Genomic DNA, 13,952 nt, shown 5'->3' with positions numbered 1-13,952 from the left:
GAAGGAATTAATTGTTCAGATTTTAAGCATTACACTTCCTAATGTGTAATCCTCTTTGACTGTGCACCCACGTTTATTGAGAGCTGAACTGTAAATGCCATCTGAAAGGATATTTTTAATGTTCTGGCTCCCAGGTATTAGGCATTAATATCACTGACTGTTGCAATCACTAACACATTGTGATCGTTTGGGTGGGAAAAGGGCACACTAATTTAGGTTCATTCTCACACAGCTGGTACAGAAGTGCCACATTTCAGGTCAGTCTGTAGTGTTATAGTCTCAGTTAAGTGTCTACACTCCTAATTCATCCTGTGACTACCATCAGTTAGTAGCATCACAGCCCCAGGGACACAAACCCTGCAATGAACACAGACCAGCCAAGTGAGGCAGCACTTCCAAAACCACACTGCCAGTCTGGTGTGCAGAAGCTTTTGTGGCTGCCTGCTCTGTGGAGAAGCACAGTAAGTTACTCCTCAGTACAAGCAACCCAACACCTTTCAAAGCACTGGGGAAAAAAAAAACTGTAAATGTTTTTGGTGTCATAACATTAACCCTGCAAAGAGATTCTTCAGGCATGGACGCTTGAGTCTGGTTTCCCATGGCTTTTATTTTATACCTGGGGGGTTTTCTTTTCCTCCATTAACATCTATCAGGAACTAGAGGGATTAAATTATTAAAACGATACCCGTAGATAAATTATGGTAACTAGAAATATATGAGTTTGCCAGTAAACAGATATCTCGCTGTCCAGGAGAAGAGAAACTTGGGGTCAGATTTCAGCACTTACAAATCAGCAGAGTATTGGATTCAGAAAAGTTCTCTCAATTTGCTCCAGCTGAGGGTGAATCCACTAAAATCTATTTCCATCAGCAAACTTCTGTTGATGAAGATTCATGCACAGATGTATGGCTTTCAGGTTTTTACAAGTTCTGTAGCTGAATGCACAGCTACAGTATAAATATTCCAAATACAAAAGGTCAGATTTAGTTTGTAAATTAACTGGATTTCTGTTTTGATTTAAAATAGTTTGACATTTTAAACAGCAGTTCTTTCATATCCTGTCTTATTGGTTTGTATAGATTGTCTCTTTTAAATGCCAGCTATTGACATTTAACACAAAGAGAAATCTGACCTCAGTCAGCTGAGCCCCCAACTGTGAGCCCCATAGTCTGCTCCTTAGTGCCAATTTACCACTTGCATAGTTTAATTTCAAGACTAAATTGCTGGCAGTAACTCCAATTTATATGACTATCTGCTAACTGCAGTGGTTACTACCATAATTCACCCCATAGGCACTAACATGTTCCGAGATTTTGTAAAGTGTACAATTATAATCCGAGCAGGGCTAAATCATTGCTTTCCTGAGCACAGGGAATGTGGTGACAAATTGCTTCCTGTCCCCGTCTCAGCTGTGCGGCTGAGAATGCCAGAGAGCACTGACCTGTCAGCCTCCTGCCACCTCCTCTCAAATCATCTGGGCTGTGCCCACTGCATGAATGGGGAACGTGCAGCTTCTTGTACCTGCTCCTTTTCCTCAGATATTCGCACTGTGCTGGACACAGTCAAGGCTGAAGTCGGGGGAAAGCTGCCAAACATTTTTGTCCATCATTTGCAGAGACATAATTTGGGGAGGGGAGGGCATGAGCACATCTGACTTGAAATCAGGGGGTCTCTTCTGGTTACAGTTTGCATGTCAGAACATCTCCAGCGAGGGTGACAAAGCCCAGGAGAGCTCAGTGGTGTCTCAGGTGTTCCTGATGATTATAATGGGCTTTGAGCATGCACACCTGGATCGTGTATAAGAACTGGAAAAGCAGTTAAGGGCAGAAAAACAATTACTATACCAAAGCTAGTGCACATCTAACTCATATATTAATAGCATGTTTCTCATTAAAGCAACAAAAACGAATAATGAACTGTATTAACCAAAAAATAAAAATAACAGGTGCACTTGTGGTCTTATCTAGAAACAAGTGAACTTCTCTTCCATTTCAGATATATAAAATGGGCTTTAAATAAGGACAAGAATATGATTCAAACTTAGAATTATATATATCAGACTTATCTCCATACCACCATATGAAAAGCATTGAGTAGCCTTCTTGAGTATGAATATATTGAGATTTTTCAGTTTTAAATGAAGCATCCCCTCTGCTTTTTAGAAAGATGAAACTTGCATGTTTTTGGAACACTGTCACTGGATTAACTGTAAAAACTGCATTGGAATACAACATTCTTGATTGCAAATTACAATTTTATTGTCAAACTAAACCTAGAAGCACTTTGATTGGTTATCTGGTTCTGAAGAGCTTGTATCTAACTTCAGCCACTGAGCCTGGTCTCCCAGCTGGTCTGTTGCTGTGCACAACATTCCTCCTCAGAGCCAGGGTAGATATTCTCTCTCTCTCCAGGAAGGCTACTCATTTTAGAGATGTTACAAAATAAGCCAAATGCAACAGAGAAATCGTAAAAAGAAATAGATGCAATTTTGCAGACTTGCACTTCATATCTCAGTCTAAGTTGTGGAGGTACAAGTATAGGCATGAAGAAACCTTAGCAAGTGAAAACTGTGTTCTACTGCCAGATGTAAGGATTTACAAAACGAAAGAAAGAAAAAAAAAAGATGTCTGATTCCAGCAGAACAGATGTGAAATAACAAATACTGTTCCAATGTGGCTGTCGCTGGAAACTCAAACTTTTTAAAAGTATGCAGTTTTGCATCAGTCTGCCTGTTAGGTTACCAAAGGACCACATCCTGTTCTCAGCTGTACTCCACTGCTCTTTTCCTGCTTTTTTTTGCCATCCAGTTTGGAGGTTTGATCACTTCTAATTTGTGACATTATTAGAGCTTAATGTTTTCTGGTACAAAGGTTTTGGTCAGTTTGGAAGATCATCAAGGCATTTCTCATAATCAGGAAGAGAACAGATACCATAAATATTAGTTCCTGCATAGAGTCCTTTTAAAGACACTTGTATCTCATGAATACAAATGAATGTGCTATTAACCGATTTTTCAGAGTATTATTTAAATTAAATTTTCCTTCTGATGGGCAAGTGTATTGATTCCATTTTTATTTATCTGGGGCAAGGAGGATTAATTTCACAGGGACTTTATGCTTTAAGGTAATTTCAAGTCCAGTGCAACACAGCATAAACTAAAATTAAAGCAACAGCTCGAAATCCTGAAATTAAGCACATACTTGCATTTATTGACAGCAAAACATATTCTCCAGAGTCCTCATTATTTACTGGCATTTGTATGAGGCCGTTGAAAGATTACCTTTACATTGTTTATTTCAGACAAAGGGCAGCATCTTCATTTCATAGTATTTTTATCCAGTGCATAAGGGAGAATATTGCCATTCATTTCACTGGCGTATTTCCAGGATGGTTTTTTTAAGCCAACATTCAAAATCTATGTATTCTGTCCTCTAGTGTTCAGAAATAATTTTTTGAAAATATAATTCCCTTCAAAATAGCTATGGTGGTGCTCAGTAATTTCTAAAGTGAATTTTAGTTTCAGCTTTACCTGAAAGCCACAAAAATTAGTTTAAACAAAAGTTCATAGAGACAATACATAAATACATTTGCCATACTTTGGGAAAACTCGTACATGTCTCAACATGTACTTCCTGCAGTGTGCAGAATATGCTCGTTTCCCAGCATAAGAGTTCTCCAAAAAGTAAATTCCCTTGTGTTTATTCCTTTAATTGTGCCACTTTTCTGATTAAGTACTGGGCTTCTCAAGGGAAAAAAGAGATTTTGCACTGGGGTCTAAAAGAATACCTATCTTCCATTCAGCAAAAGCCAAATTCTTGCAATTACATGTTATTTTAAAGATACTTCTTAAATATATTACCACATTGTTAGTTAAAATAAACACTATAGCAATCAGCTTGAGAAAATACATCTTTGAACTGGTTCTGGTATCACCAGCCTAGTAACTGGGAAGACTTTCAACAGTGTGTGCTGCAGAGCAGTGGTAAAATACTGACACACTGGGAAGATGTTTTAGCCTTTATGGTAGAACTTAATATATTCCTGCTGGTAAGACGTTCTCTTGTGCCTCAGAATTGCTCCTTGACTCTTAACTTGGCTTTGCTGCACTTGCACCATTTTCATATACCATGAAGGACTCACATTTAAATTTGAATATTGATTTTGTACTGCCACTCGGTGCTCTTTTGTGAAAAATGCATAGTAGTCCTGCTATTAATCTCCTTTAATTAAATATTCAAACTGCCCAAGAAATTCCTCTGCTACCTAATAAAAATTTATGAATAAAATGAATATTAAAGTAGTAATCCCTAAGAAATCAGATAGCACTGCAATTAGCAGTCAATTTGTTACAGCATTAACCAACCATGAGTTCTCCTCATGATGTTGCCTTTTAAAATAGCCACTAGCCACTAATGAACAAAATGGTGACGGTGAAGCTTGGGATGAACAAAATTGGAAGAGATTAGTGGAGCCCTGTGACGGTCTCTAAAAGATGAGATGTTTGTTGCTATTTTGATAGTCTGGTTTTCTAGAGGATTTCATAACCCAAAATTGCTGAATAGTTTAAATGCTATACATTCGCTTTTTTTGTCTCTGTTTTCTTCCCTCCCCTTCCTTTAGGAATTGTACACAAAGGGAATGGGGAAAACATGTTCATTTCCCAGCAGCCTCCAGTCATCTCCACTGTGATGGGCAATGGACACCAGAGAAGTGTCTCTTGCTCCAACTGCAACGGGCTCGCACTCAACAGCAAACTCTTTGCCCCTGTTGCCCTTGCTTCTGGCCCTGATGGGAGTGTCTATATTGGGGACTTCAACTATGTCAGACGGATCTTTCCCTCTGGAAACTCAATTGGCATATTAGAATTGAGGTAAAAAATTAATTATCTTTCTCTGACCAGTGTCTGTAATCCTGGCTGTGATATGCCTATGAAAACTACAGTGAGCTTTTATCCCTTGGGACTTAAAGAAGCAGACACATCTATTTGCCTTGTGACCATGTGTCTCATCAACTGTCAAACTAACTTACCAGAAAACTTACACTTACTTTGACTCACTGGTTAAAAAGGACATTTTAAGTGGCCTTTAGAACAGGTCATGCTTAACGAATTTCTGCAAATTGCCGAATTAATAAATAGAGCTGGTTTTTCTTCCTGCGAGGCTTTTCGTACATGTTCTCCAGAAGTTAAAGTATTCCATGAAGCATGTTTTTGAAGAAAACCCCATAATTCAATAGCAAACATGTAGAGTATTGTGTCAGGTCACAGAAGATAAAACTTACCATGTTTAAAATTAATGCAATAAAATTGTTCCTCGTGTAGCAGAGGATGTGGCTCAGTTTAAGCAGACAAGAGCAAACCTGGCATTGCCTGACATGCCACAGGCTGGGCCTGTGCTGCTGTTAATGACTGCCCTGCAATTATGACTCCAGCTTCCCACTCCCTTTGAGGGCCAGAGGGTTAGGCAGGAAAGATTTTGAACATTAATACATGAAATTTCTCTTAACACCCATGAATCTACACTTCATTAACATTGCTGGTGATGATTCTATGAGCTGATTGTTCAGCATTAACTTGGCAATGTGCAGGTGGTGCAAAGGAGCAGTTTGAGAGAAAGAAATAATATCCAGTAACAGGAAAAAAAATGTTTTGTTAGTGGGATACAGCTCTGTGAGCAGTTAGGCAAAGAATACAGTTCTGTCAAGGACTAACATTTCTTGTCTTTTTTCTTTCTTTTTAAACCTGAACCGATCTGTCCTTCTAGGAATAGAGACACAAGACACAGGTGAGTAAAAGGCAGACAGCCTGATATGTGAACCATGTTCAAGGAAACAGTCTTACAAAAGTCCTTTTAGGAATCTGTATATAGAGAAACACTCTAAATTTAATGAATATAAATGTTAATAAATACAAATGTTAATCAAATTCACCTTTGTTTATAGTACTGTAGGTTTGATTCGTTCGCTTTGAAGGAATGAAGTCGCCCTCTAAAAATCAGTTTGCTGATCACCAAGCAGAGATAGAGAGATTTAAACCTGAACACTGGGAGTGCATTTCATAGCTGTCATGCTCATTTCACATGGTGTTTGAACGATCACAGATATAGCCATCCAGGGAAACTGGAGTTTTAGCAACAAAGAAATAGTTAAAAAGGCTTCAGAAACACACAAGAGGACTTTAGTGGTTCTAGGATACTATGAGCTTTAAAATCTGCCAGTTGCAGGGTGTGCAAAGCAGAGCCCAGAACTGAGGATGCTGCATCACAGCTCAGTCCTTGCTGCTCCATCTAAAGGCAAAGCAAGTGGCTTTCTCCCTTTCCAGATGGCATTTTAGCATTGCAATGCAGGGATTTCGTTAAAGGAACAAGCGTTGCCCATTAGGCTTCTGCGACAGACGGTGAGGGAGTTGGTTACAACAATCCAGCTGCAGAAGTGATGTTGCATGCTAGAAAGAGGCAGCAAGGCACTCTGTCTCCTTAGAAACAAACTTCTTAGCATTCCAGTATTAAATGAGATAAATAATCCAGCACCAGTACAACGTAAACTGATAACTTCATGGCATAGTAGGAAGTGGCGTGTGTTTGCAGCATGAGAGTACTGGTTGGAATTGCTTGCTTTACCCACAGAAATGCTATTGAACACTATAGATTATTTACCAGATTATGTCACATCTTGTATATTTTACAATTAAAACTTAAAAGAAAGAATAATTCCTAGTTGGTAAGTGCAAGGTTCTATTTTGTTTCCATTTTCTTTAAACTGACCAGAATCTAAAGAGTAAATTGAACTTATTTTCTCTACGATGCATTCAGAACATGATTCAGCTTTTACATTTAGAGGTTTCTTTTGTAAAGTAGATTTTTTTTAAAATACTTGTTCACTCGTACTAGTTTCTTGAGATGAGCTTAAACCTTAATTATATCAAGTTGTGACAATACTCAAGTACCCCAGCCCTATTAATTACAATAGTAATTGTCTCTGTCACTATTCTGTCCAAGTGAAATTTGTGGAAAATTGGAGGAAATCACTTGCAGTTAATGTAGTCTTTGAGGTTATAGGGGATTACTTGACAGTCTCACTGTATGGCATTCTGTGGGGCTGTAAAGGTCATAGTCATGGTAGAAATTTCTAGAATGCTCAAGGAAATATGTAGAAGCAATAACTGAAAGATGGTTCATGACAGTCCAAGCAGGAAAAGGCTTCAAAATCCAGCGCCTCTACACGACTTTTAGTCTCCAAACAAGCAGGGGAAAAGTGTTCTTTTCACCAGGTAAAAGAAAGTACTGCATAAAAGAGGGGAGTTTGGAGACCAGTAAACAGAGAGAGCCACTGGTCTTATTTGTGAGTGTTTAAAAGCAACTTACCCTCTTTGTTTTTCTTGTCACCAGCATTTTAATGAGATATAACAAAGCTGTTTAATAACTTGTAAAAACAGAAACTAGACTTTGAGGTTATAGGGAAAAATTTAGTACAGAACAGTAATAACTACTTCTGAAAAGATTTATTGTAAATCCTAGTCTATTTCATATAGTTTTTAATAGACTAAATTAAATCAACTCAGATTTAGATCTGATTACAATCTTCTGTAAAAATAGCAGGTATTTTGTTGTCTTCCATTTTTTACTCGTACTCTTTAAATTTAAAGATTTTAGTATGCAAGGCTTTAAGCATAAACATGAAGAGTTTTCTAACAGCTGGTCTATTAAATGTAATGACAAGGATGACAGAAAATGTGTCTACATGGAGAGTGTATAGTGACCCCTGGTTCTCTGCAGTTTCTGCATACTAAACAACATGTTTATTTAAAATCTAGAATTCTCCTTGCAACTTTTTTCATAGAAGTGTTTTATTTTCATCTTTTGACTGGCTAGTCTCTCCTGACCTCAATCCAGAGAGCACAAATGATTCTTGATATTTTCAACAAACAATTTTATAGTGATGATGCATACTTTGGCATTAATTGCTTTTAGCTCATCCTCTTACTCATCTTTCATCATATCACTGCCCTCTCATTTTCTGTGGTTCCTTGGACTGGGTTTCACATCTGTTCCCCAGCTGTGGGAATATCACCAAGCATTGTCAAACCCACCACAAACAGAACTGCAAAGCTGAGAGGAGAAACTCATTTCACAACTTCGTTGCACCAATCTTAAGTGTTACTTAATTGTACCACTGTTAATAAAATATCTCTTTCATCCAAAAAAGAGATTTTTGCCAATCTTTTTTATCTACAGAGCAGGAAAGTCCCATCTAGAGCCCAGCCACTTGTCAGAAATCTGCCTCTCAGAGAAACATGACAATGATGAAAATACTGTCTGAGCACCTGAATGCTCAGCCTGTACCTCTCTCTCACCATTTCAGTAACCAACTGTGTGATTTAAAGGATCTCCTCCTATCTGGATTTTTAGTTAGGCTCCACTGCAGGCTCAGCAGGCTCAGGACACCAGCATGGTGTGCCATGTGCTTGGACAGTTTCCTCAAACTGGAAATTAACTTTACACTGAAAAAGAAATGAAAAGTCTTGCTGGATAATAAGATGCAGCCCAGTTCTCTGGTTGAAATTTATGACCCCCACCATTTAATTAACATATGTAAATATTTTTTTATATAACATTTTATAATCTCAATAAGGCACTGACAGTGCATGAATTATGGTGCATTAATTCATGCTTAGTTGCACTGACAGTACTTGGCCTTCTGCCTTGCTCATGACAATACAGTCGGCATGAATTAAGGCAACATATTTCACACCTTCATATTTCCTAAGGTTTAGAAACAGATAAAAATAACCAAGAGTGGGCATTTGTGCCCATGCAGAACAGTCTGTGATTCACTTTGCTGCAACTCATAGATTTGTTTTCAGTGCCAAGAGTACTAGGACTTATCAGATATTGAAAAATGACCTTGCTTTTGATAGTAATAATTATAACTGAGCTGAAGTCACTCCAGTTAGCTTTATCCTGAGTGGCGTGGTACTGATGGACAAAGTCACCTAGCACCAGTCTGCACCAGCTCACTGCCCCATAGCTGGCTGGACAGGCTCTGCAACCAGGACAAGCTCCTTCCTTCTCAGCAGCGGTGCTTTGCATGACCCATGTTAAAACTGCTCTCACTTATGTCTTTGTCCTCTTAAAATCATTGAGCAGATGTCTTCAGATAATTATAATATAATTGTTATGCTGCCACAGAGATGTAAAAGAAAAACAAGCTGACTGTGATTCTCTTCTCTTCTGTTTCAGTACAAGCCCTGCACATAAATATTACTTGGCCGTTGATCCAGTGTCAGAATCCCTTTACTTATCAGATACCAACACCAGGAAGGTCTATAAAGCAAAATCTCTCACTGAAACAAAGGATCTGGCCAAAAATGCAGACGTGGTGGCAGGAACAGGTGATCAGTGCCTTCCATTTGACCAGAGTCACTGTGGGGATGGCGGAAAGGCGTCCGAGGCCTCTCTCAACAGCCCAAGAGGTAAGAAAAGACCATATCCGAAGTACTTTGTGTTAGTCACCTGTCATTTCTTTCTATTATTTAGGAACTCAGATGCAACTGGATGTACAAAAATGGGTCTGTGGCAATGATTTAACCAACTATTAGCAAGGCAAAAAATTTCATACAGCTCACTCACATCTATAATACAGTCAGTCCTTTATGAGGGACCAGCATGGGCAGCAGGCTCCAGCTAGCCTACTCTGAATACTCCTCCCTCTGTGACAACACTCCTCTTCCATAACCTTTCAATTGCATGGTGGCAGCATTTAATTATATCTAACTCTTAAGCAAATTATATGGTTTCAAAGTCCATCTTTTAGATTTTATGCATTCAGGTGAGTCTTGTAATGTTAACAGAGCTTACTCATACACATTAAGTCAGAGCTGTTCAAATCAGACAGCCAGCAAAATCAAGTTTATTTGGCACTCTAGTTTGTCCTCTCTTATTACAACACTTTGAAAAAGATGAGCATCTCCCTTGCTGCACATGAAATAAGCATTTTGCTGCAGCCATCCTGTCGCAGTACATCCAGTGTTGTCACAGGCAAAATGCATGTGAAGCCTTGAATCCCCACCAAAGCCACAATTAATCCCCTTGCGGTGTGCATTAGGACTGTGATAAAGTCTCTGGATTTGATGCTCTAAAGCAGCTGATCACCCTCAACTCCCACTGAAATCCCTGGAACAAAGGGTACTCAGCAGCTCCCGAGGCAGAGCCCTGCGTGGGCTGTTAACGTGCTTCCCCCGCAGCACACTGCTCCCGCCTCGTGACTGGCCTCAGGGAAGGGGTTTGATTATTTTTCGTGAGCTAATAAAGGAGACCTGTACATCAGTAGGAAATTAGAATGTATATCCAGGCAGAAATACCTCTAAGACAAGCAAATAATGCTGTTTTAAGGCTTAGCAAGAGACACATTGTAATTATAGAGTGACTTTAACATGTCTTTAATGATAGAAGGTAAGTGTGAGGTAAGTACAAATGAATGTTAATCTTCAAGCAGCTAATTAATGTAATGAATCAATTCTAAAAATAGTAAAAAAAAAAAATGTTTTCAGATCCATTATCAGGAAAGTGTGATTCTGTGAAAGTGATTGATGTTTTATTGCTGATTACAGTTGATTTTGTCCAATTACAATACAATTAGTTGTTGCATCTTATTTTCTTATTGGGGAAATATGTTGATGAAAATTTGTGAGGTGCTCCATACTTAGAGATGCCCATGCATAGCTGACTTCCTTATCAGAAGGTTCTAGCCACAAAAAAATTCAGAGGAATAAAATTACGAGTCAGGAGTTCTGGGACAGCCAGCAATTATTAAAAAAATAAACTGTTAGTAGACAATGACTCCTGTATTGGCACATTCAGTGCCAGTGACTCCCAGCTGCTTCTGATTTATGTATCTACTCTAATGTTTAGGTTTGTTAAGTTTTTTATTTTAATCTCAAGGAATTATGGAGTACCACATGCCCTTTTTGTACAGGGCCTAGCAAAATACAGCATCAACCTGTTGCCATCAGCACAGTGTGATCAGTGTATTATCCTAGCAGCCTTACAGGTACATGACTTGTTTTCCTCTAAACTGTAAGAGGTTGAATAACCTTGGAAAGTAGTAGAAACTATTTACCATAGATCTGTTATTTATTAAGAAACATAAATGTCTCACATACTTAAATGCAGATTTAGAGATTCTTTTGGATCACTTATTTTGCTTCGTCTTGGAATAATTGTCAAGTCAGAAAGTGTCACATTTCTCTTGAAATAATATTCGAACAGTAAACACAAAACTATTGTTTCTAGGACACAGGAAATTTTGGCAAAACTTCTTAACCATGTTTAAAAATGCTTGGACACACAGACAATGTTATGTAGTATATGACCACAGAAATAAATTAATTGCTTCTAATTTCTTATCTCTGAGATTTTTATGATGCAACAATAGCTCCCTGCTAATGCAGACAGAGTAATTGCAAAGATATGATTAAATATAATCACTTGCATTACTCAATGACCAAACAAGATTAGTATTTATTTTTTAAGCCAATATAGAAATATTTTTAGCTTTTTTACTTCATTTGCCTTCTTATTTTTGTCCTCAGTATTCTTTTTTTTCCTGTTAGAAATGAAAAATAAATTTCCCTCTTACTTGGTAGAAAGGTAATATCTGGAAAAAAACTCCATTTAGTGGCTGTCTGACCTCGGTTAGTTACACCTTAAAAGTTGTGCTCTGATTTTTGCTGTTGGCTGCTTGTGACTCAGAATAAGGGCTTATCTAGAGGTCTTAGTTTATCCATTTGCAAAACTGGTAAGAAATACCTACTGTGTAACACTTGTGAAACTTAATCTGTTTGGTAACATCCTCAAAAGTACATTAAGAAATGGAAATTCAAATTCTACTTCTTATTTATTTCTCTGAATGAAAGTTCAGTGTTTTAACTTTTCTGAACTTGTACCTATTTTTCTACTTCATTGGGCTTGCAGGGAGGTTTGAGGAGAGTCCTAGATTGTTATTTATTGATTTAAGTCTTTCATCAACTTTTATCTCTCATTATCTATTTGGGAAGACTGACTTTACCTAGTGACCAGGAATTAAATGCCAAACAGGAAAACATCATGAAGTCACACTAATCAATTATGATTTGATCCTTCCACAACTTTCATTTTGCAGGTAACAAACACACATAGCTTTGTTCAGTCTGTTCCCAATTCTCTGTGAAGGACTAGAGATGGGGCTTAGTGAACATCAATCTTGCACTATTGTATGTTAAGCTGACTTTGAAAGATGCTTTTAAACATGCATGGCTGATGTAGTTGAAATTTGAACTTCAATATATTATTTTTACTGCAACTTTCTATAATTCTGTAGAGATCTCAGACTAATGAGTCATGTAATAGATGACCAAGTACTTAAGTAGAATGTGAAATGATACGAGGTGGAGATATAAAATAAGATCTGTGACAAGCTGAACACATTTATTACACAAGAAGATATTGAAAATGAAGAAGTAACTACACAAGATATTAATCACTGACTGAATTCCAATCACTTGAACTTTACCAAGTAACAGATTTTAATTTTGGGGTGTGGAATTCTGTTTGGTGGGTTTGGGGATTTTTTTAATAAAACATATTTATGGTACATCTAGTCACCAACACTATAATTTAAACAATCTGATTAGTGTTTATGATAAGGCACTAGGGGATAATGTCCTGATTTTAACTAGATTAGTCATTGAGTATTGAAGCAGTAAGAAGCACTAAAATGAATGGAAATACCTGGGAGTTGTTGTACTTAGCGCTGCAAAGCCAGTTCTTGAATCAACACCATTAAACACTTACCTACACTGCCCTTCTGATGTCAGAGGGCTTTAGATGTGTAAATGGATTTGACTTTCTAAGCTTAATTGACAGAGGCAGTGAGAGGCTGAGACAATCAAGTTACCACGTTTTTGCTGAGCTTCAGTGTCTCCCAGTCAACACGATAAGAAAAGTGTCCGATTGACATCCGATTTCAATCACCTTGGATTTGAGACCAACTCAGAGCATTCACACCGGACACCTGTGGTGGAAATGCAAACTATGTAACTGTGAAAAGAGCAAGTCCCTCCAGTGATTGCACCCTGAACATCAGAAGTGATTTTCAGCTTTTGAAAGCCCGAGGACTAAATCTAAAGATTTAAACATTTAAAGCCCTGCAATGTCTGCTTTTTGACTCCTGGGTCCAGACCAGACTCTAGAAGGCAGATGCACGCACTGTCTGTGCAAACCATGTGTAGTCAATGCCTCAAGAAATTACAGACTGCACACTGAGTACAGAGTACTTGAATGCAGTGCAGTGACCTCACTCCAGATGCAGTGACCTCAAAGCAAGCACCAAGGAAACATAAAAGGTTGGAGAAACTTCCAAATCCCAGCATAAAAATACTTTATACATACCTGTAGCAAAGACCTCTTTCACTCAGAGCCGTGGCCATGAGATAGCAATACAAATGAAAGGTTAATTAAAATATTGGTTCTGCAGTGTAGTTTTATTTATTTTGCCTGCAATTACTTTACTAAGGAAATATTACTTTAAAAAGATCATGGGTTTGAGGATATGCTCACCCCAGGATCTCACATCCTGAAATAATCAGTCTTGTTGCTCACCATCCTCTGCAATGCTTTCTAAAGTAAAAAAAAATCTGAAAGAACAACTACTCAGATTAGACCTTTAGATTTGTCAAATGGCAGTAGACTGTTTAGGACTGCTCCTGCTCAGCTGGAGAATTCCTCTTAGCTTCAGTAGGATGCACACAAAATTTCTAATCTAGTCTTTTGTGTAAACAAACCCACCTTTTTCGAAGGTAATAACCAATGCTATTTTTACAGCAATCTTTACTATTCTGTAAATTTCTAAGACCTTTTCAACCCTTCCATAGAATTCAATAAGGGAAGTAAAATGGAGTTAGATGTTTCATTAGCAAT

The 13,952-nt window shown here is 37.9% G+C and overlaps 1 protein-coding gene across 2 annotated transcripts in view; it reads left to right on the top strand.

Moving 5' to 3' along the window:
* TENM1 (teneurin transmembrane protein 1) overlaps positions 1–13,952 on the top strand; it is a 761,525-nt gene that overhangs the window by 695,580 nt on the left and 51,993 nt on the right. For both annotated transcript variants that reach the window (XM_027645293.1, XM_027645294.1), the window contains 3 exons: positions 4,621–4,870; positions 5,763–5,783; positions 9,237–9,469. In XM_027645293.1, the coding sequence (XP_027501094.1) occupies positions 4,621–4,870; positions 5,763–5,783; positions 9,237–9,469 (504 nt within the window). The remainder of the gene's footprint in view (positions 1–4,620; positions 4,871–5,762; positions 5,784–9,236; positions 9,470–13,952) is intronic.

The sequence above is a fragment of the Corapipo altera genome, unplaced genomic scaffold, assembly GCF_003945725.1.
Source record: "Corapipo altera isolate COAL_440 unplaced genomic scaffold, ASM394572v1 65, whole genome shotgun sequence".
NCBI classification, from domain to species: domain Eukaryota; kingdom Metazoa; phylum Chordata; class Aves; order Passeriformes; family Pipridae; genus Corapipo; species Corapipo altera.
The sequence above is the reverse complement of the archived record's forward strand: the minus strand, read 5'-3'. Positions and strand labels throughout refer to the sequence as shown.